The sequence below is a fragment of the Cavia porcellus genome, unplaced genomic scaffold (genome assembly GCF_034190915.1).
Source record: "Cavia porcellus strain 051 isolate PalLab524CR breed Dunkin Hartley unplaced genomic scaffold, mCavPor4.1 scaffold_2, whole genome shotgun sequence".
Taxonomy (NCBI): Eukaryota; Metazoa; Chordata; class Mammalia; order Rodentia; family Caviidae; genus Cavia; species Cavia porcellus.
The window spans coordinates 77175347-77199194 of NW_026947485.1; the positions used below are offsets into that span (position 1 = coordinate 77175347).

General features: G+C 45.3%; 1 protein-coding gene across 3 annotated transcripts in view; it reads left to right on the forward strand.

Moving 5' to 3' along the window:
• Positions 1-23848, forward strand: part of Wbp1l (WW domain binding protein 1 like) — a 77966-nt gene that overhangs the window by 18495 nt on the left and 35623 nt on the right. The window contains exon 1 of one of the 3 annotated variants that reach the window (XM_005005985.3): positions 5729-5891. The exons of 1 other annotated variant lie outside the window; for it this stretch is intronic. Coding sequence is in view for 1 of the 2 variants with exons in the window: in XM_003475231.4 (XP_003475279.4) it covers positions 5802-5891 (90 nt within the window). In the remaining variant the exon portion in view is untranslated. Of the gene's footprint in view, positions 1-5728; positions 5892-23848 lie in introns of those variants that run through there. One more of the 3 variants, XM_003475231.4, reaches the window with a different exon arrangement.

Sequence of the window (23848 nt, forward strand, 5' to 3'; positions counted from 1 at the left end):
AGTCCTTCCACCTCAGCCTCCCAGCATGCTGGAAGTGTATGCCTGGTTTGTGGGCCACAGTTGAAGGAATCCTGCTGTAAGGAGAAAAGGCCGCAGTCCTGACACCGAGGTACTGGCTAATTTGAACATCTACTTAACTTCAGTTTTTAAAAGTAAAGCAACAATTTAGGTAACATTTTTAAAAAGTGAAGTGAACATACTATCTGTCTATCTAGGGGTTGAACCTAGGGAGCACTGAACTATGTATATAAATTTTTTAGACAGGGTGTTGCTAAATTGCACAGGCTGGCCTCAAACTTGAGATCCTTCTGCCTCAGCTTGAGCAGTGGGGTTACAGGTGTACACCACTACCACACCCCAGAAACTCACCCTTTTTGATTGTATAGTTCTAGCCAGACCTGGTAGCACAAGCCTGTAATTGCAGGATCACAAATTTAAAGCCCAACTTGGGCACCTTAGTGGTTTTAGCCTTTTAAAAAGGCTTGGGGATGTGGATCCATGTGAAGGCTCTGGGTTTAGTCCCCACTACTGCAAAGATAAATGAATTAAAAACAAAGTGTGGCATTCAACGATGTTGGGTGTAATCACGGACTTGGGTAGTCATCCCCACTCTAACTTCGGAGCACTTTTCTTACCCACAAAGAAGTCCCTGGCCCCTTACCCCCTCTACTTCTGAGGTAGGATGGAAGGAATAGGAAGGAGATAAGGAAAGTCTCATTTAAAAATGGTGCTTTTAACTAGACTGCAACTTGATACATATCATTACCCAAGGCGTTCCTGGGTGTGTGTCTCTTCCTCCCATGACCCTCACCCCAAACCCTGTAAGGATACTTTAGTTAATAAGGTGGAGAGCAAAAACCTGACCATGAGAGGGAGCAAGAAACAGATTCAAGAATTCAAAAATTGTTTAGGCAAAACATCTTAGACTGCTCATGTTTCAAAAAAAAGTCCCTTTCCTGGTGATATGGGCCTTTATTATCTCTATCTGTGGGTGAGCCATTCCTTTCTTCAGTAAAGAATTTCTGTAGGTTCCTAGATTCCAGTTCCACCCCTGAGTAAAACTGGTCTTCCCATCTCTGACAACTCTGAGCCTTCAGGGTCCCCGATCTGTTCCTTTGAATGATCTGCCTGTAACCCCTTCACACCTCTTCCTGCCTGGTACTGAGAAGGCTTCTAGGGCAGAAGTCTCCAAACCTGCAGCCTGCACTGTGGGTTCCACAGCTTAAGCTTGGGTGCCTCTGTTGCAGCCTATCACGCAACTCCCAGCTCGTCTGCTCTGTTGATTGCTTTTGTTAGGCATTTTGTGGAAGTGGCACAGGATTGTAAACTGGAGCAGCCTGGGCAGTTTAGCAGCATTCTCCCTAAATAAAGGGCTCGCACTCTAGCTCAGTGCCAAGGCCACATAAATAAGTCGGTGGTGTTCGTTCTCTCCTGCTTTGTGACGCCTCCCTTTTGAGCTGGCACCTGTTAACCTTGAAGGGAGGTAGGGTGACTGGCAGGCTGCTCTGGGCAGTGCTGCTCTAGACTCCGAAGGGCATAGTGTTTGTCCTGCTGGAGAGCTCTTGGCTAAGAAGAGAAAAGGCTGGGGTAGAAACCCCTGTATTTACCAGATTTTTTTCCATTTGGCGGTAGTGGGGATTGAGCCCAGGGCCTGTTCATTAAGCTATATCCTCAGTTATTGATTGAGACAGGATCTCAATCATTAAGTTTCTTAGGCTGGGCTCCAACTTGCCTTTTTCTGCCTCAGCCTCCTCTGAAGCTGGAATGACAGGCGTGTGCCACCTCTCTGGGCTGTCAGACTCTTCATGTGGGATGAAACCCAGGGCTTCCTGCATGGTAATGTGCCATTATTTTACCATGATTCAGTCCTATATAAGGCATGGAAATTTTATTTCATTTTGAGACAGCTGTCACTTTATAGCTCAGGCTGGCCATGAACTCACTAGGTAACCTGGGGTGGCCTCCAGCACACAGCAGTCCTGCCTCAGCCTCCCGAGTGTTGGGATTACAGGTTCTAGAAGTTCTAAAAGGAGAACCAGGCCTGGTGTCTCACACCTGTAATCCTAGATTCTTGGGAGGTTGAAGCAGGAAGATGGCATGTTCAAGCCCAACTTGGGTAATTTAGGACATTAGCTAGACCTCATCTCAGTTAAAAAAATCTACAGAACAGGTGTGGTGTGTACCTGTAAAGTCGGTATTTAGGAAGCCATGGCTGGAGAATCAAGTTTGAGGCCCGCCTTAGCTAAGTAGTGAGATTGTATCTCAAAAAAATAGTAAAAGTTTCAAAAATTTAAAAAGGGCTAAAGAAGTATGAGTGTAACTCTATGGGAAAGCCTGTGTTCAATTCTCAGTATAACAAGAAGCAAAAGGAAAAGGAGGCAGATAGTGTGCTATACAAAAATCTGCAGAAAAGCCAGGTGGAGTGGTGTACACTTGTAATCCCAGCACCCAGGAGGCTGAGGCAGGAGCATCCTATGAGTTTGTGGCCCAGGTGGGCTATATAAGCCAGTCAAGGCCAGCCTGCATCACATATTGAGACCCTGCCTCAATAAAACAACAATCTGCAAATCAACTGGATGTGATAATGCAAACCTATAATCCCAGGACATGGGTGACTGAAGCAGGAGGATACCCATGAGTTTGAGGCCAGTCTTGGCTACACAGTTCAAGGCCAACCTGCATGACATAGTGAGATCCTATGTCCAAAACAAAACCTGTAAATCATATATAGACTACACACTGTATCACACATGGACCCAGAAGAAATGAGGGCTAGGAATTTGTAAAGAAAACTCTGGAATCTGTAAAGAAGGCAGTTCTCAGGTGTGTCTTGAAGTAAGGACAAGGAGTGGTGGGCAGGGAGAGAAGTGGGTGGGATGCAGCCCAGAGGGCCGTGCTGAGAAGCTTGAAGTAGATGTCCTGCAGGGCCTGTGTTCTACAAAGGAGGAACACACACTATGTTTGGATTGGTGTGTGCTGCTGTGGCTGTGTGTGTGTGTCAGTGGCTGGAGAGATAATGGAGATGAAGACTAAAACAATATGAATTTACAGTCAAAAGCTTTAATGGAAGAATAGCACTGTGGAATTTCGTTCATTGTGTTCTCACTCGTTTTTGTTTCTCCTTTTTCTTTTTTTGAGACAGTCTTCCTATGTGGTCTGGCCTCAGTTGCTATGTATTCAGGCTCGCCTCAAACTCCTGGGAATCCTCCTGCCACAAATTCCCAATTGCTGGGGTTACAGGTGTGCAGCACCACACCCCACTTTGTCTTGCTTTTGAAGAGTTAAAGAGACCCATCTGGTTTGAGCGGCAAATTAGTTCTCATGAGAAATCTTCAAGGACTGAGGATTGAGTGTTATATTTGGTTCCCAGAAGACTTAATAACTGGGGGGCAGAGTCAGTTGTGTATGGCTCTGCTGGAGTCCAAGGTGACCACAGGTTTAAAGGCAAATGGAGCTTCAGGAGTAGGTTTTCTCAGTGTTGGAGGATGAGCTAAGCAAGGTAAATTTAGGGCCAAAAAGCCTTCTTTTGGTAATTTTCAGATAAACACACTGTAAGTGCTAATACTGTATTTCAGTATGCAGAGCTGAGGAGGATTTGTTCCAGAGCTTCACAAAGTGAAGATGGTTTTGTTCTACTCTCAGTTGCCTATTGGGCATTTGTAAGCTCAAGTGAAGAGTCATAGTTTTTAGTAAAAACTTAGAAAAAAAAACTTCAAAAAATAATTTAATGGGTATACTTTAGATATACATAGTAATCACATTCACCATAGGGAATTTGTACCTGGAAGTGATACAGTTTAGTTCTTTATTTCCCCATTCCCCTCCCCTCCCTTCAACCCATCTTCTACTCATTTACAAAAGCTTTGTTTCCATTTTTTGTTTTTTTCTTTTCCCTAGTTCCTCTTCTCATCTGAATATTTTCTTCCTATTTTACAATATCTACTATACATTTACACTTGCCATTTCTCACACCAGAGAAACCATGTGATATTTGAACATGTGTGTCTGATTTATTTCAGTTAAGAGTATAGTCTCAAGGTGCATCCATTTACCTAGAAATGTCTCGTTTTTTCTTTTTTATGGCTGAGTGGTACATTATTGTATTAAAAAAACCACATCTTTATCCATTCATTTGTTGATGGACATTTGAGCTGTTTCCTAGATTTAGCTATCACAAAGTGTGCCTCTATAAACAGGTGTGCATATATCTCTGTGGTATGACGCTTTTATTTTATTTTATTTTTTTTGTCTTTTTTCTTTTTATCGGTACCGGGGATCGAACTTACAACTGCCTGCTTGCAAGGCAGGCGCTTATGCCACTGAGCTAAATCCCCAGCCCCAACGCTTTTAATTTTTTTGGGAAGATGAATACTGGATCAAGTGGAACTTACAGTTTTAATTTTTTGAGGTGTCGTCACTCTAATTTTCACAGTGGTTCCACTGATCAAACAAGAGTAATTAATTTTTTGTCTTTTTGACACAGGTGTCACTATGCAATTGAGGCTGGCCTTGGGCTCACTTCATACATATCTCAGACTGGTCTCCAAGTCACAACGATCCTCCTGCCTCAGCCTCCTAAGTGCTGTTATTACAGGCATGCGCTACCATGCCTGGCTAAGAGATACTATTTATTTATTTATTTATTTTTATTTTTGTTTTTAATCTGTACCAGGGATCGAACTCAGGAGTGCACACTTGCAAGGCAGGCATTTATCCTGCCGAGCTAAATCCCCATCCCCAAGAGATACAATTTATAACAACACTGAGATTCCATTTCACCCCAGAAAAAATGGCTATTACCAAGAAAACAATGTATAACAAATGCTGGTGGGGCTGTGAGGAAAAAGAAACCTTTCTCCACGGTTGGTAGTGTAGACTTTTGTTTTTGGAATGTACTCAGCTTGTAGTTTAGGCTGGCCTTGAACTCACTATGGAGCCCAGTTTGGTCCTTGGGTTTGCAATGATCCTCCTGCCTCAGCCTTGAGGGATTACACGCGTGAGCCCTGATCACTGCCTGCTCCCAAAACTACTTAAAGTGCTTATTGTATTTCCCCCACTCCCCACCCACAAAAAAAGTACAGGCTGGCCATGAACTCTTGCGCTCTTGGTCTTTTTGGAGGCAGGGTCGTTGCAATTTTGGACCAAAGTTGCTGCTCGGGCCATTTGCCACTGGAACAGAGATCCTGTTAGTGGGGTTGTGCTTCAAGACAAACGACATCAAAGACTTTTAGACTGCAATTGTTTTTCTCTTTAGGAGTGCCTTTTTACCTTCTGGCAATCTTACTTTCAAACACATTTAGAATCACCACTCCTTTCTCGCTCTCTTTTTTCAATGATTGGTCTGTGGAAACCTGTTACTTCTGTCACACTGAAAACGGCTGAATCCCAACTAGACTGTTCAATACAGTGCATCTTTTGGATGGCTCTACCCAGCGATCCTAGCTACTTCCGCCACTCTCTGCAGGGATGGAACGTATTTCACACAAATCCACAGCTCTCAAAATGGCCCATCTTCCTTCTACTTTTCATTGGCTGGCTCTCTCCAGCCTTCCCTCCGATAGGCGGCACTTACCCTTGATTGACATATATTTTGGTCAGTACGCGAAAGGTAAGAGCCAATGAGACTCCGGAACTAGAGACCATCTCCGGCCTTGTCTTGCCTGGGGCGGGGTGGAGCCGAGCCGGAAGGGGGAGGGGAGAGAGAAACCGGAAAAGAAAGGAAGAAGGAAGAGGAAAGGAGCGAGGGAGGAGGAGGAGGAGAGTGGCGGCGCCGTTTCGGAGGAGCAGGAGCAGGGGGTGGGATGGAGAGGAGGAGGCTCCTGGGTGGCATGGCGCTCCTGCTCCTCCAGGCGCTGCCCAGCCGCCTGTCAGCCCGGGCCGAACCCCCGCAGGTGAGGGGGAGGGGCCGTCCGGGTCGGCCCGGGGCTCCTGGGGTAGTGGAGGCCTGGCTGGAAGGGGGTCTGAAGTAGAGTTGTTGTCCAGTGTCGAGGAGTCCCACGGGGAACGCCCGTGCCTGGCGTGGGCGAGCGCTCGGGCTTTGCAGCTGTTTAGCAGGGGACACCTGTGACAGTTCTGGTGGCGGGGACGGTGCCACGCGCGTGCGGGGCTCTTGGGACGGCCGCTCTGCTGGGTGCGTTGGGGTGGTGTTGCAGGACTTTGGTGGCTCGCCGATCCATGGGCGGTCATTCGTGGCCCCCCAGGAGCAGGTAACCGAGTCAGTGGGGCTGCATATGCGTCTGTGGTGTCGGCCACGGTGGAGACAACTGACTGCCAGGGGAAGCGGCCTGAGACCATGTTTATGTCAGGCCGGGAGAAGGCAAGTTTTGCGGGCATTCTTGCTTGGTTTGCGTGGAGTCGGGCAGGGCACTTTTGTAGCCTGCGGAAGGCAGGTGCGACGAGTGGATTGGGGACCTCCCACCTCCAAAGAAGTTATAAATAACCTCTATTGGACTCGTCGGCCTAGGAGGGCAATTCATTTGCTGATCTGGGCCGCTCAGGGCTTTGGAGTAAAGGGTAGTTGCGACGCCAGTGTGGGCAGCGCATTGGGCGCCCGGCTTTTCTTGCTGGGTGTCTTACAGCTTCTTCAGGCAGGGAGACTCGCCTGTGCCGGTCCAGCTCTGGCTGACGTTTTGAAACCCTAATGGGAGCGCTACCTGCGGTGCCAGGCTGGGTGGGGTCCTGCAGACCGTGGCACCCCTCCTCCCTTAATTTTGACCAGGCTCTAGCCGTGTATTTTCTTTCCTTTTCTTTTTTTTATCGGTACCGGGGATCGAACTCACGACTGCCTGCTTGCAAGGCAGGTTCTTATGCCACTGAGCTAAATCCCCAACCCCCTAACTGTGTATTTTCTTCTGCTCCTTTCCCTGTTCTTGTCTTCTGCCACAGGACAATCATGGGCACAGACAGGTATCACAATGGCATCGTCTATCCACGTAGCACTTGGTCTTCATATTGTGATCAAGGGCATAAGCGAGTCCAGTAAAAATTCTTCTTTTCCCTCTGCGTATAAAGACTGCTTTTCACACATGCATCTTGTTTGTCCATTGTTTGTCCATTGTGCTCTATTTTAAAATACTAATTTTTAACGCCAGTTGACATATAACAAAATTAACAAGTTTTAAGGTGAACAGTTCTGTGGTTAGTACATTTGCAGTGTTGTGCAACCACCAACTCTGTGCAGTTCCAAACGTTTTCATCACCACAAAGAAAACTCCTCATTAACCAGTTACTCTATTCCCTCCTCCCAACAGCCCCTCAACAACCACCAGTCTGCTTTCTGTCTCCAGATTAACCTATTTGGATATTTCATGTAAATGAAAGTTCACAATATGTGATATTTTGTGTTTGGGTTCTTCAGTGGTTTGGTTTTGGTTTTTTGTTTTGTTTTTACTGGGATTGAACTCGAGGTTTTTGCACTGAGCTACATCTCCAACTCTTTATTTTGAGACATGGGTATCTCATTACGTTTCCAGGACTAAGCCTGAATTTGCATTCCTCCTGTTTCAGCTTCCCAGAGTGCTGGGCTTACAGGTATGTGCCACCACATCTGGCCTCATGTAATCTTTTCAAAGTTTATCCATATACAGGTCCAGTAGTTCATTCCTTTTTCTGATTGAATAGTATTCCATTGCACGTATACACTACACTATATGTTGAAATATGTAGTTTCTTTTCACTATATTTGTGTATATTGGGAATAATGTGAAAGAAATAGAGCTCATTTTCTAATACAATATGACCTTTTGTGGGGCTGAGACCCTTCAGTTTTAATCTTTGTTAGGCTTCTCAGGCTTCCCAGTTAAAATTATAAAGTGTCAGGAGAAAATAAATTTTGTCTGCTGGAACAGCTGTAACTCTCAGTATTGGTAAAATTAGGAATTACAGGGGCTGGGGACTTAGCTCAGTAGCGTAAGTGCTTACCTGGCAAGTTTGCGGTTATGAGTTTGATCCCTGGTACAAGAAAAACAAAGATAGGTATGTGTTGGGCTGGGCATGGTGGCACACTCCTTTAATTTCAGGATTTGGGAGACTGAGACAGTTTAGGCTACATGGTGGGTTCAAGGTCAGTCTGAACTATATAGCAAGACCTTGTCTCAAAACCAAACAGAAATATAGATATTAGCAGGACAGAATATAGAATGAACTTACTTTTGTTTTGCCCATGTCTGTTCATTTGTTTGAGACAGGGTAGTTTAGGCTGATCTTGAACTCCTTGTAGCCCAGAATGGTCTTGAATGCACAGAGATCCTCCCACCTTAGCCTCCCGATACCTGGGATCACAGATGTGAGCCACTATGCCCCGCTGCCCGCGTCTGTTTTTGTGTCAAGCCTTGGGGTGGGCACAGAATCCTCTTCAGCAAGAAGCTGGGAAGGTGGCTGGCTGTTCCTCTGGGCTTCTGGAGCCTGGGAGGAGGTGAAGAGACATGGGGTAGGGGAGAATCTGGTTGTCTTTTATTACCTCAGACATTAAAGAGATTTGCAAAATGTAGGAGAAAAAAGTCATAAAAGAGGACCTTCAGTGTCATGCCAGAATTGGAGCCTTATCTCATTCCTGGTGCCTGTAATACTTTGGGGACAGGATGGCTTTTGTACTTTGTTCTGTTTGGATGGCTGCTTGTGCTGACCAACAGCTGTTAGGTGCTTCTGGTTGCTGCCTGCCCCACTTCCTGTGCCCCCCAACAGCACCTCTTTATGGCAAGTATACTAGATACATACGGTGGGGTTTACGTTTTGATTTTTAACTTTAGAATGGAAGTTAAAGTATAATTATGAACTCTTACTCTGTCACAAGTTAGGTGTGTTGGGGGCTTGTAAGGCAGCAGAACACAGACTTTTTGGCATTGCTGGATTTCGGGTATTCCACAGTGAGTCCAGTACCCTTTGAGTTGAGAAGGTGCGCTGTCCCCATTCTGGATGGGAAAGCTGCCGCATGGGCACCGCATTGTCTCCCTGACCTGAGGTGGATCTCCTCCTCTGTCTCCTGCACAGTTACATTCAGAGGCTGTGCCTCCTCCCAGCTCTGCCTCCCAATCAGCCTAGTGTACTTTCTGAAGTTAGGAATTCAGATTTTCCCTGTGACTCACGACATGATTCCTTGAATTAGAGCTCTTAAACAGAAAGGCTTTGGCATTTGTTTCCTACATTAAATTTGTGACTGAGAAAACAGAGTTTCTTTGTAATAACGGTGTTTAGATTCAACCAGCATATTGAACTATTATTTTAAATAAAGCTTTACACTAGAGAGGCCTATAATCCCAGCAGTCTGGGAGACTGAGGCAGGAATTTGGGTGATTTGGTAATTGAGAACTTTGTCTCAAAAAATAAGCTGGGTGTTTTGGTTCACATTTGTAATCTGAGAAATTGAGGCAGGAAGATTGAACATTTGAGACCAACCTGGGTACTGTAGTAATTTCTCAATATCCTTCCCCTTCCTGCTAGGCGGAGTCTCACTGTGTAAAGACTGGTCTTGAACTCACTAGGTAGAGCCCAGGCTGCCCTTGAACTCACAGTGCTTCTCCTGCATCAGCCTCTTGAGTGCTGGGATTACAGATATGCACTACCCTAGTCGGCTTTAGTGATTTTTTTGAGACCTTGTCAAACTAAACATAGAAAGAGCTAAGGGTGTAGCTCAGTGTGGGAGGCCCTTCCCTCCATCCCCAGTACCACAATGAATGAATGAATTTTTTTGTGTATGCTGGGAATCAAACTGATGACTTAGGGCTTTCAAGGCAGGCAGTGTGCTGCTGAGCTATATCCCTGGCCCATGAATGAAATTTTTTTACGAATGAAGTTTTGGAATCTGGATGTGGTATCGTACAACTGTAATCCCAGCGTTCATGAGACTGAGACAAGGAGGATCCCTATGAGTTCGAGGCCAGCCTAAGACCCTGTCTCAAAAAACAAACAAATATTTTAGTAAATGTACTTCTGGTGTTTGTGTTTTTTAGAAATACCTTTTTTTTTTTTTTTTTTTTTTATCATCGGTACCAGGGATCGAACTCAAGACTGCCTGCTTGCAAGGCAGGCACTTATGCTGCTGAGCTAAATCCCCAGCCCCGGAAGTGCCTTTTTCTATATGGTGACTTGGCCAACGTCTGGACACAGTTTTCTACAGATGGCGTGGTTACCTTTCCTCTACCAAGCTTAAGATTTTTTGTTTGTTTTTGTTTGGTCTTATTCAGATAGTTTCACCATGCAGTTCATGCTGGCCTTGAACTCACTTTGTAGCCTAGGCTGGCTTCAAATTTGGAGTAATCTACCTGTCTCAGCCTCTGGAGTACTGGGATTACAGGTGTTCACCGCCACAACCAGTTTACCAAGTTTAAATTTTGAGTTGGAGGAGTTGGGGATTTAGCTCAGCGGCATAAGCACCTGCCTTGCAAGCGGGTGGTTGTGAGTTCCATCCCTGGTACCGAAAAATAAAATAAATAAAAAATTTTTGAGTTGGGTGGAGGCCAATTCCTACTCTTTTCCCCAGCATGCTCTTTGCTGGCTGCTAGGCTGGGAGCTCCACCCCACCCCTCCCCTCATGAGTGATCTGTTATGGTGGCCACAGGTTTGTGGAGTACTGCTGTGTCCCAAGGCTTCCAGAGATCGGTGGGCTTTACCGCCTTTCTTAGTCCATTTGGTGAGAGTTCAAAGAAGAGACACCGAAACGTAGCAGGCTGCTACTGGGCTCCACGTAGGAGCTGTGCACTCTTGGGAGGGCAGATAACACCCAAGCCATTGGCATCAAAATGGATCAGGGCTGACCCGGAATGGAAGACTGGGGAGCAAGGGAGCAGCTGATTCCTCTAGGGCAACAGGAAGATGGGATGTAGGGAACCCTCACAAGGAGTAAACATGTAGACTGGATTGTTTTTGTGGTCCTAAGGGGTGGAACCCAGAGGTGCTGAACCCCTGTGCTACATCCCCAGCTCTTTCTGTGTTTGAGATGGGGTTCACTGTGCCACTGACTTACTCAGGCGGGACGAGAGCTTGCTGTCCTCTTTCCTCAGCCTCCGAATGCTGGGATCACAGGTATTCGCCACTATGCCTGGCTAGCTGATGCTTTCTTTTGTGCCTGTCTTCTTTCACTCAGCGTCAAGGTTTCCTGGTGTATGCGTGTTGCAGCCTGCAGCAGTACTTCATTCCTTTTTTTCTGTTTTGATGGGAGGTCTCCCTGTGTTCAGCAACTGTCTGTGTAGCCAGGCTCATCTCAGTCTCCCTGTCTCTTTTTAAGACAGGATCTTGTTGTGTAGTTCAGGCTGGCCCCAGATTCTTAGCAATCCTCCTGCCTCAGCCTCCTGAGTGATCTTCATTTTTTAAAAATGGTCAGTTAACTTTCCATTGTATGAATATACCACATTTTTCTTATTCACCAGTAAACATTGGGCTGTTTTCAATTCAGAGCTATGAATAATGCTGAACATTGGTAAATAAGTTTGTTTGTTTGTTTTTTGGGGACCAGGTCTCTGTAGTGCAAGCTGATCTTTCTTATGAGGCCCAAACTGGCCTTGAATTTGTGATTCTCTTGCCTCAACCTCCCAAGTGTTGGGATTACAGGTGTGTGCCACCACTTCCGGCTGTATATAAGTTTTTGTGTAGACATGTTTTTAATTCTGTTGGGTATATACTCTGTGGAAATTGCTAGGTCTGTATGATAACTTTGTAGAAACTGATAGCGTTCCTGAGAAGTATGATGGCTATCAACCTATCTATCTGTCATCTGTATCATTTGTCTATCAACCATCATCTAACATCTATTGCCTTATTTATTTACCATCTGTCATCTGCATTATTGGGGATTGAACCCTGGGTGTTGGTGTTGAGCTGCATTCTCGACTATTTATTTTAAAAAAAATTGTGTTTTGGTATTGCTGGAATTGAACTGAAGTCCTTTACACTGAGCTACATCCCCAGCCCTTCTTTGTTTTTTAAATTTGAGAAAGGCTCATGCTAAGTCCCTACATTGCCTTAGCCTTACTGGGTGCTGGGACAAGACAGATTCTCACTAAATCACTAAGTAGCCAAAGCTGAGATTGGATTTGTGATCTTTCTGCCGCAGCATCCCAGAGTGCTAGGATTACAGGCATGTGTCACCATGCTGAGCTCAGTGTTTAACTATAATTAAATTAATAGCTACCTGTAACTATTTAATAGACAGTGCTAATAGAACAACTTTGTAGCATGGGAGTTTGGTCTGGTATAGTGGAAGCTCGTGGGCACTGAGGTCAGACCACATGAGTTTCTAACCTGACACTGTCCTTGGGCAAGTTAGTTAGGCGCTTGTGTCTCAGTTTCCTCTTCTTACAATGAGAATAATGCTAGCACATGACTTATAGGGTTGTCATGAAGAGAAAACACATAATATATGTAGAACTCTTAGAATATATTTAATATAATTAGTCTAATAGTATTTATTATTGGTGGTTCTCAGTCCATTGTGGTGGTTGACAAGTTAATGCAAACTCTAGAACTAAGTTCAGAAGCTTAGATATGGAAGGTTTTTAAAATTTTATTTTTATTATTTGAGACAGGGTCTGGCTGTGTAGTTCAGACTGGCCTCAAACTCACAGCAATCCTCCAACCTCAGCCTCCTGCATGCTGGAATTGTAGGCTTGTAATTCCACCACACCTAGCTCTGGGGGTTTAATATGACTTCCTCTCTTCTATATCTGAGTTTAGGTTTGTCCCTGTGATTTTATTTATTTATTGGTACAGAAGATTGAACCCAGGGAGTGTGAGCTATTTCCCCACCTCATCTCATTTTATGTGTTTTAATCTTGGGGGGGGTCTTTTCAAGACAGTTTTGCTATGCAGTTCAGTCTGGCCTTGAACTCACTTTGTAGCCTAGGCTGGCCTTGAATTTGCAGCAATCCTCCTGCCCCTGAGTTCTGGGATTACAGACATGCTCCACCACACCTGGCTCTTTTTAAATTTTGAAACAAATTCGTGCCAAGCTTCTCAGCCTAGCTGGGATTACAGAGCTAGGCCACCAAACCTGGTGGTACTGGTGTTTTTTTTTTTCTTTTGTAGCTGTTTAGGAACTTGTGTGTTCAGTAGTTCTCAGAGATCCCGCTCCCCACCCCATTTGTCAGTGTCTGGGGTGTTTTTATTTGTGACAGCTTGGCTGCTGCTGGTGCCTAGTTGGTGAGGGTGAGGCGTGCTGCTGAACTTCCCATACTGCTCAGGCCATCCCCGGCTGGGAGGAGGGAGTCTGGCCCAAAATGCCAGGAGTGCAGAGATTTTTGTTGAGTGGTACCAATGCTCCTTACCAGCTCCTGCTCATGATTGCAGAGGTTGAGATAGCCTAACTGCCAAGAAAGAACAGTCTTGTGAATTGCATGAAACCTGTGACATGATTTAGGTGGAGCCAGGTGTGGTGATACCTCAATCCCAATAGTGTGGGTGGCTGAGGCAGGAGGATTGCAAATTCAAATTCAGTCTGAGTAGTTTGTCAAGATCTTGTCTCAAAATAAAAATTCTTTTTTTTCCCCCGAGTTTTCATGAATAAAATAAAAATTCTTAAAAAGGGATTCAAGGTGTAGCTTAATGTATAACCTGGATTCAGTCTGCTTTACCAAGAAACCACCCAAACCAGATTTTAGGTGGAATGGTTAAAGCTCTGATACTCTAAATCTCAGTGATGTACTTCATCTGTGCTGTTTTGTCAGCCAGCATCAGGCTTTGGAAGAAGCGCTGTTTGGTTTGTGGTTCCTGGAGCCACGGAGCCTCCCTGTTCACTCAGGCCTGAGTTTCTCTTGTTTTGATCTGCACTCATGGTTTCAGTTTAAGAACATAAACTTGGTTTTGTCCCGCAAGTGCCTGCTGCAGTTACTTTCTTTCCCCATGTCTCTGCAGTTGCATAGCCAGCCAGGACTGAGTCATACTCTCTAAGCGTTTTCCTTTCCCCACTCAGCATCTTGGCTCTCTGCTCATTTTTGCCCTTAGGATTGCTGTTTTGTTCTCATGCTTGCCTAGCTTGTGGGAGCCCCTGGGTGTTCTCATGATCTGATGAGGGGGGTGGTGCACGTTGGGCCTAGGATGCTATCTCTGGAGGGAAGCTCCCTCCCAGCCTTAGCTCATCAGTGGGCTTTAGTGCCTGAGGCTTCTTGGATGCTGTGGTGTCTGCCATGGCTTTGGGTTCAGAATTCTACCTGTTGAGTGTGTGTGGGCTGGGGATTGAACCCAACTTCTTCACACTGAGCTCAGGTTAGGTGCAAACTCTTGATCCTCCTGCCTTTAGCCTCCCAGAATGCTAGGATTATAGGTGTGCTCCCGTGTGCCAGGCTCCACCCTCTTTTTTAGTGCCTTGAGAAGACCTTTCTTTTGCTTGTTTTCAGATCTTAGGACTAACACTGGAGGTGCTGTTCAAGATCCAAGTGGCATGGTGACTTGGGTTCATCACTTGCCCTTCTACTCCTGTGATGGACACCAGCAGGGCCCCTGCCACATGGTTAACAATGCAGCATGAAGAGCAGCCCCTGAGCCCCTCATCTTGGTGACCTGTCCACTGCTATCTGGCAGGATAAGGTCAAGCTGGTGGGCCCTTCCTGTGGGCTTTGCTTGGCTTTCTGTTCCACTAACTGGAACAAGGATTGGCCTAGCCTCTGTATGGGCTGTGGAAACAATAAAGGAAGAAATATAAATAAATCTAGAACTTTGCAACCTGGGAGGTCAAGAAAGGGGAAAGAGATCCCACCCTGGTGAAGTCTGTGGCTGGGTGATACAATTCCTGGTACTCCAAATGTAGGAACTAAAGTAGGTCAGCCTCCCAGACTTGCTTGCCAGTCTTGTGTGCAGTGGGTTTTTAGGATGCTTCGCTTCCTCAGCTACATTCCCACAGTGCTGCATTTATTTACTTTAGGTTTTCTTCTTTCTGCACTTTCTTCTGTGGGAAACCAGGGAAACCGTGTGTCTTTTGCTCCTGGTGCCCTCATGTCACAGTGCTGAGGCTAAATTTTGATCCAAGATATCTGATGTCTTGAAGAAGTTAAACTAGGCTTGCGAGCAGTGAAAGTTAGTGTAAGGCATCACGAGGATATTTTTGTTTTAGAAGTTCGAGATTTAGAATAAAGTCACAAAGACCTCACAAAAGTATCCAGCAAGAGGAATGTTATGTGGAACAATATACGGCAGAAAGAGACTCCCAACCTGCTAGATGTCTGAAATGCTGAGTCTCTATGTTTTGTAAAACTGAGGAATGAAATTTTTTTTTTTTGGTCTTTTTCCTTTTTTTTATCGGTACCGGGGATCGAACTCACGACTGCCTGCTTGCAAGGCAGGCGCTTATGCTGCTGAGCTAAATCCCCAGCCTGAGGAATGAATTCGAGGAGCAGCGGAGGTTAAGAGCAGAAAGAATTTATTGAGACAAAGCTTCTATCCAAGAGGGACAGAAGGGGATCTGGAAAGTGGATGGTCTAGCAACCCCGCTTCTCAGAGTTGTTTACTGAGCAAAGCCACAAGGGGATACAGGCTTACGGTGGGTCAGAACTATAGTCAAGACTACAGGTATAGTTGCTTCCATAATTTTGATCCAGTGGCACATCATAGGATGGCTGCGAGGTGGGACACAACTGTGGCCAACCAGTGAGTATCCAGTAAGAACAGTGGGTTGGGGAATAATGATTGAGTGGGGAGGCAGCGCGTACAAGGGCTTTCCTGGAAAGGATGGGCTACTGAGGCTTGGTCCTCCACCCCTAGGTGCCTGGAATATCAACCCCTGCTGTTCCTCCCTGCGGAAAGTATGTGGTTGAGTGGTCCCATTTTCCTGAAGTCTGGTCTTGAGTAAGTGCTCCTCCATCCCCAGCTGTCTTCCATACCGACCTCTCCAGGTCCCAGCTGTTTCTGACTGCTTTAACATTTTTGGCTAACTTAGCTATATAGTATAGTGTTATGGTTGATACATTGTGTTAACTTGAGAAGTTTAGAAGTGTAACTGAGATTGGGCAGGAAGCCAATATCCACACTTTGCAGATACCCTCACCCAGAGTTTTTGTGAGTGCCACACCAGCCCTGGAGGGGGCCTGTGTACAATATAAGGAAGGAGAAAAGACTTGTTTTCCCCTTTTGCTCTGGCTACTGCCTTGAAGTATTGCCCCAGTGCCACGCCACCCTGCTTTGGAGTCAGCTAATTATGGACTGAAATCTCCACAGTGAGCTAAGTAAACTTTTCCTTGATTTTGGGCCTCCAGTGTTTTGTCCCAGCAATGAGAGGAAAGTAACCAAGACAGAATTTGGTGCCACAGGAGTGGGGTTGTTGCTATGATTATTCCTGGCCATGTGTTTCTTTTGAATGGCTCGTGGGAAGGTTTGGAAAAATTTGAAGAGGTCACCTGAATGTAGATAGCTGGGATGCCTTAGACTATTCTGCATGAGAGACTCTAGTCAGAGCGCAGAAGACCAGAAGCCTGATAGAAATCCTGCCAGTAAAGACCAGGCTTGGGAGGTTTCTGCTGGAAAGAAGGACTGCATTGGTTGTTGGGTTCCACAGGATATGTGTTACGGCTTGGTGGAAAGTTTGTCTGCGTTTTGCCCATGACCAGAGACTGAGATGGAGATGAAGGATGACGGACTAATCTAGAAAAAAAAATTTCAAGGTAGGCTAATGTTGAGGTAGTGGCGTGGCTATCATTGGCAGCTTTTTGCTTGAACCCAGCAAGGATGATTTAAAACATGACTTTGGCCAGAAAGGCCAGAAAGCTCCAGTAAAGTTGTGGACTCTAAAGATAGAGCTGAGATCTCCATTGCTGAGAAGGAAGACTCCATAGGAACCCCCCCCCACCCACACACACATTGTGTTTCAGATGTCCTCAATTTCCTTTTTCAATCTGATACAATTTTCACTGTGGTGGTCTTTCTTTTTGTTACATTAACATAAAAGTATTTACTTATTTTGATGCCACTGTGAGTGGTCTGGATTTCCTAATTATTTTTTCAGTGAGTTCATTAATAATACTATTGGTTTTTGTGTGTTTATTTCATATCTTCTTGCACTACTGAATTTGGTTTTCAATTCTGATAGTGTTGTGGTGGAGATTTTTGAGTCCTGTAAGTAAAGAATCATTCCATCTGCAACAATATTTTTAGCCAGGTACTTTTCATGAAGACAATAGGTTCTTAGGGATTGTCAAACTGTGTCATAATGTTCAAGTTGCAAAACGTTGGTAAGCATGCCTTTGTATCTGGAGGCTGCTTTAAAGAAATATGTTTGGTTGCCAGATTGACAAAGGATGGATTATTACGATTGATACATTGTGTCAACTTGAGAAGTTTACAAGTTTGAGAGACTTAGTAAGCAGCCAGGACCCTTACTTTGTAAATACCTTCATCCAATGTCAAAGGAGGGCACAAAGATTTTGAGTGCTACACCTGGGAGGTGGGGTGGGGATGGGGTGGCCTGTGTACAGTATAAGGTGGGGTGGGCTCCTTGCCCTATTTTGTTCTAGCTGCTGCCTTGACATCTTGCCTCAGTGCCATACCACCCTACCTTGGAGCCAACTGATTACAGACTGAAACTTCCACAAACAGTGAGCTAGATACACCTTTCCTTCCTTCATTTTGGGTGTCCTTGGTGTTTACTCCCAGCAAGGATAGAAAAGAAACCAAGATATATATATGAAGGCTCTTACTATACTTTGTTTCAGATCAGAGGCTTGTGTTGATGGAGAATCCTCAGGGTGTTCAAAATTCTGCAAGCTGCTTTTGGTTAGCTGTCTCCTAATTTCTCTTCCTCATCTAAAATTCCACCTGGACCTTTGACCAACAACAACAACAAAGTGACGTAGCTTGGTTGATTGCTACCAGTGTTGAATGTCTTTCTCCAGGTGTCATTTGGGAGTGGAGGTTAGTGTTTGGCTCTGTGCACCCACGTGTTGGAATGATGTGGCTTCCCTCCCTAGAGCGACTTAGGGAGCAATGGCATAGCGTGATGAGTTTACCCTGCTGGTGCCACTTCCTAGGCTAGTTGAAATTTGCACATCTTTGTGAAATATTTTCAGAGGGCAGGGGCAGAGACCCGCCGCCAGTCTGATCTGGCAGGGGAGCCACGCTGGGGTCTATTTGTCTTCAGAGTCGGTTGCTGCTTTTCTTGGAGGTTTAAGATAACTTACCTGTTTATATCAGAAACAGCTGCCCATAACAATGGTAGATAATGCAGGAATCCAAATATTTAAAATAAAAATGAAAGTTCTTGATTAGGATGTGTTTGGTTTTTTGCTGCCTTTCCAGTGATATATTAATATAATTCATATATGTAAGTAAGTAAAATTACTGGTGTGAGGAGGTTTTTGTTTTGTCTTGTTTTTTTTTATCTGTACCAGGGATCGAACTCCAGACTACGCGCTTGCAAGGCAGGCGCTTATGCCACTGAGCTAAATCCCCAGCCCCTTTGTTTTGTTTTTCTGAGACACAGTCTGGCTCTGTAGTTCTCACTATGTTGCCCAGAACTCACAATGATCCTCCTGTCTCAGCTTCCCAAGTGCCAGGATTACAGGCCTGTGCCACTGCGCCTGGCAGCAATTATTTTCTCATACAGATGAGGTTTTTCTCTTCCTCTTTATACTCCGTCAGGTACTGTTACTCTTCCTGGGACACCTTCTTGCCCCTCACATGAGAAGAGTGGCTGGGTTGCCTCTGGTGAGGACTGGCACAGTTGACAGCCTGGGAGCATATCGGGCCACAGTGACCCTTTGTCTGCCACACAAAGCGCCAAGGGGTTCTCCGTGGGCTTTCTTGACAACTGTCCCTAGCTTCCTTTTGCACTTTCTGAGATGAGGATGATAACGCTTTTTAAGGTGTAAATCACAGGTTGTAAAATTTATCCACCTTAAGGGTTCATATCACTGTCACTACTGCCTGAGTTTCAGCACATATTTTTCACCCCAGAAGAAACCCCGTGGCAGTTAGCATTGATCTCCTACCCACTGCCATTTGCTTGCAGCCATTAATCTTCCTGTTTCTGTGGATTTGCATGTTCTTGACATTTCATAACAGTGGAATCGCACTCCTGTGCTGTTGCGTGATTGGTCTCGTGGTATGATGTCATCAAGGGTCACCTGTGTTGTCGAATTGTCGGTATTTCATTCCTTGTGACCCATCAGTGTGCCACTGTATGAGCACACATCCCTTTACCTCCCCGTTCATATCTGGTGGGCATTTGGACCATTACGAGTAACACTACCAGTTTTTATGTGGACATGATTTCAAACCTCGTGGGACTCACAGTGGAATTGCTGAGTCATGTGTTTTTATGTAACTGTTGAATGATTTGTTTTTGTTTTGTTTTCTGTTGACCTTGAACTCACAGTGATCCTCCTGCCTCAGCCTTTACCACCACGCCTGCCTGTTGCACTTTTTGAGGGACTGTCAGACTGTTTTCCAAAGCAGCGGTGCCACTCCACAGCCCCATGGGCTATGCTGCAGGGTTTCCATTTCTCCAAGTCCCTTCCAACACTTATTAATATCTGACCTTTTTATTATAGCCATACTGTAGTATGAAGTAGTTTTTCATTGTGAGTTTTTTGTTGTTGTTGTTTTTGGTACCAGGGATCAAACTCGGGACCTCGAGCTTGCCCGGCAGATGCTTATGCTGCTGAGCTAAATCCCTGGCCCTTCCATTGTGATTTTCATTGCATTTTGCTAATGGCTACTTATATTGAGCTTTTTTAATGTTTTAACTGGCTCGTGTATAACTTTAGAGAAATGTCTAGCCTCTCTTTTGCCTATTTTAAGTCCTTTTCTGCTAAAGAGATGGAGGTTTTCCTATGGGACTCCACAACCGATGTCTAGGGAGAGATCTCTGTTTAAAATACATCATCCAGAGGCAACAAAGGAACCCACTTGCCTCCCTGGTAGGCAGCCGAGGCTTGAGTGAGCAGCAGGTGACCCAGGGAGAGAACCAGGCAGCCAGTGTCTCCCGAGATCCTGCCATGTTGGAACTTAGGGTGCTGAGCAACAAAGCACCCACTCACTTCCCTGGTAGGCAGCCATGAGCCTACCCGTAAGCAGGCTGAGCATCAAACACCCCCACACCCCCTGTTAGCAAATGGAAGCCAGAGGGCTGAGCATGTCTTGGGAGAATGACTGTATGCAACATAACAAATGTGGGGGATTTCCTTCTACCATCTCTTTGAAGGAAGATATTGTTATCACTGTTTTGCTTAATTGTATTGCTCTATTCAGTACTCTGTTTTGATAGGTTTTATGATGTTCTGTATTTGGTTTGATTTTGCTATACTTGACTGAAAGGACAACTATATGAAGATAATGAGATATACTATGGTACCTTTTACTGTTATCCCGGTAACCTGCTGTGACGTTTTGTACCAATTTCACTGCACTGTCTGGATTCAGTTTATTCTGTCTTGTTCTGTTGTATTTTACTACCTTCAAAATAAATAAATAAATAAATAAAATGGATCATCCACCTGGGCATGGTGGTGCATGCTGGTAATCCCAGCACTCTGGAGGCTGAGGCAGGAAGATCCTTGCAAGTTCCAGACCAGCCTGGGCTACAAAGTGAGCTCAAGCCCAGCCTGAACTGCATAGTGTGACCCTGTCTCAAAAAAAATTAAAGAAAAAAAGAAAACGAAGAAATAGACTGTCCAGGCCCCTGCATTCCACACCTGGCCATCCTGTCACCCAGGCTTTTTTTTTTTTTTTGGTCTTTTCTGAGACAGAGTTTCACTGGCCTTGAACTCACTGTATTGTCCAAGGGGGTCTGGAACTTAGAGTAATCTTCCTGCCTCAGCTTCCTGAGTGCTAGAATAACAAGTATTTACCACCGTGTCCAACCACTGCCTACTTTTGAGATCCTGACCCTTCACCTCTGCCTCTTTCCTTCTGTCAGACTTCAGCCAATTGAGCGATAAAAAGCCCAGCCAGGTCTGCCCTCCGTGGTAGGGAGCTGGCCACTTGCCTGGGGTTACAGTTTGTCTTCTGAAGAATCCAACAGTTACAGTCTCTTATCAACGCATAAGCAGCAAATATTTTTTCCTGTTGGGTCCCCCATGCTGATGTCCATTAACGTACAGTTGTTAATTTTGATGAAGCCTGAGTTGGCAATTTTCTTCATTAGTTGCATGTGATTTTGGTGTTTCATATTCTTTCTAAGGCTCTGAAAAATTTCACATTATTTTGTTGACCCAAAAGGAAACATTATTTGAAGTAGGGTCCTTTCAATTGATTTTTTAAAAACCTATGCAGAAATAAAGAGAAAGCTGGCATGGTGGTACATGTCTCCAATTCTGGCAACCAGGAGGCTGAGGCAGGAGGATCATCATACTTTCAGATGCATGTAGCCTGGGCTACGTAAGGAGTTCAAGGCCAGCCTGAACTCTGAAAAACAACAACAAAAATAGAAAGAGAATGGGGTGATGAACCCAATGGACACATCACCCAGCCCCTCACTTTGTAAGTCGTGGCTTACCTTACTTTACTTAGACCTGCATTCATTCCCTTCACCCTGCTGAGGTGACTTTGAAGAACATTGCAGACTCCACATCATTTCAACCATAAATAATTAAATTTGAATCTCCAGGTGTGAAGATTCTGTTCAGTATAACCAGAATTCCATACTACATCCTGAAAAGTGAATAATAACCCTTTATGTCCTAAGACCTTGTGTCTGAGAATATAAGATCTAGTACAAGCAGTATTACAAAATCTAACTAATTTTGAGTTCAGTTTTCATAAATAATTAACTCTTACTAAGTGTCTTAATACATTAAAAAAGAAAGTTCTTTTCCATCAGTACCTGCCAATCCTATATCAGGTATTCTTCCAGACCAGGTGTGGTTGACACATGCTTGTAATCTCAGTGCCCTGAGAGACTGAGACAGGAGGATTGCAGGTTTGAGCCCAGCCTGAGCAGTTTAGCAAGTAGCAAGACCCTGTCTCAAAATAAAAACATTTTTTAAAAAATGCCTCGGGATGTAGCTCAGTATAAAGACCCTGGGTTCAACCCTTACTACGGAGAAAAAAACCCCAAAACTGGAAACATTGTTTAATTATTATTTTGGGCCCACATACCCATCCCCAACCTTTGCTTAGTGTATTAAGTGAAAGATTAACTCAGAACTTTTGCCCTGAACTGCCAGTATAGAGTTTTTAGGAAAATCCTTCTCTTATCTGAGATTACATGAATGTTCCAAATGAAGAACAATGCTGTCAGTGTTTTCTCCTCTCTCAGCTCTTTGGTGGCACACGCTGTGTCCTCTTCCATAACTGCCCTACTCTGCCTGTCCCTCAGGTACAGTGTAGACAGGCGGTGCTGGCCAGTGCCCGCTGCAGTTTGGAGTTTGGAGGCTGACCAACAGCAGAGTGAGGGTAATTCCATGAACAGATGCTCTGGGAGGAAGCGACAGGTGTGGAGTTCCCTGCGTGAGTCTCCTCAGAGGCTTACCGGAGCACATGCATGCCTCCCATCACAGAGATGTCTGACCTCACAGCCACCTCTGGCAAACCTGGTAGAAAGGAGGAGACAGAGAGGTTGGCTGGCCCAGGCTCCTGAGACTGGTAAAGCAAAAACTGGATTCTGTCTAAGGCCAGGGTTGTTTATTGTGTCTCATGATAAGCTCTTTCTTTTGCAAGTTTGAGCACAGTAAAAACCCTTAGGGAAGCTTTGTTTTCTGAGTGTGTTAGGAGGCTTTGAAGCTAAAACTGGACCACACCTGCAAGGGTAGAACATGGGAATTCCAAAACAGAGTGCCCAGGGCAAGCCACACCCAGCCCCAAGACAATCCAAACAGTGGGTTGCTAAGACAAAAGGGTGTGTCATATGACATTAAGTTGCTAAAAGGTATAAATAAATACCCCTATAGTGGGGGCCAGTTCCTTTCTTCCCATCAGGAGGATAAGGACTCCATCTGACCCCAGCTTTGTCTCTTCTTTATTTTCTCATCTTCTCACAGTCTTTCACCCCAAAAATCTCAAGCACTGCAGCAGGTTGCTACCTAAGTGTATCAAGAAGAGCCGTGGTCTAAGCATATAGGGGTTGCCATCTGCTGGTTTTTTTCAGAGAGGGTCAGTGGCTTGTGCTCTTTGCTGTGATGGGATGGTTTTCTCAGAGCACTCTCTGGAGCAGCGGGGAGCAGGAGTGACAGGACCTCCTGCCACTCCTGCTCTGCCCCAGTGCTTTCCTCCTGGGTTTGGCCCCAGATGGAGGTGTTTTACACTGCTGTCCTGTGCTGCCTCCCGTCCAGGGAGCTGAAATCCAAGAAGAAAAACATCCCTGCTCTGGGGATAATACTCTCTCTAGTGTCAGTTTGTTTATTAATTAATTTATTTGTGGTTTTTGGGGGAACAGAGTCTCACTATACAGTTCAGCAGGCCTTGAACTCACTGTGGAATACAGGTTGGTGTCAAAAGTGCGGTGATCCTCTTGCCTCGGGCTCCTGCAGGGTGAGATTACAGGTGTGTGCACCATGCCAGGCAAGAATTTTGCTTTTGAGATGTTTAAGTATGTTAAACTCCTTATCTCAGAAATTAGAGATGGACAAATAGATGGGCAGAGCTCTTGCATCTTTGCATCAGGCCTCCTACCCGGGTGCTGGCTTGACAGTGCGCCTGTTTGCTGGGCCCTGTGTCCAGGAGGACATCACCAGCTGGTGGGTTCCGCTCTGCTCACTCCCTCTGTGCAAGTTAAGTCTTCATGGCTTCCCCCTGTACTATCTCATGACTATCTGCAGTGTGAAGGCACTGCTTTGCTCCAGAATGACACAGGAAAGGCTGCAGACCTCAGATCTTGCCTCTTAACTGCCCTGTACTTCAGGAGAGGAGAGTGATGGGTTCTGTCTCGACTGTGAGGACGACTGCCCCATGACCTTGTGTGTAGAGCAGTCAGTGAGTGGCTCCTGGGAACCCCTTT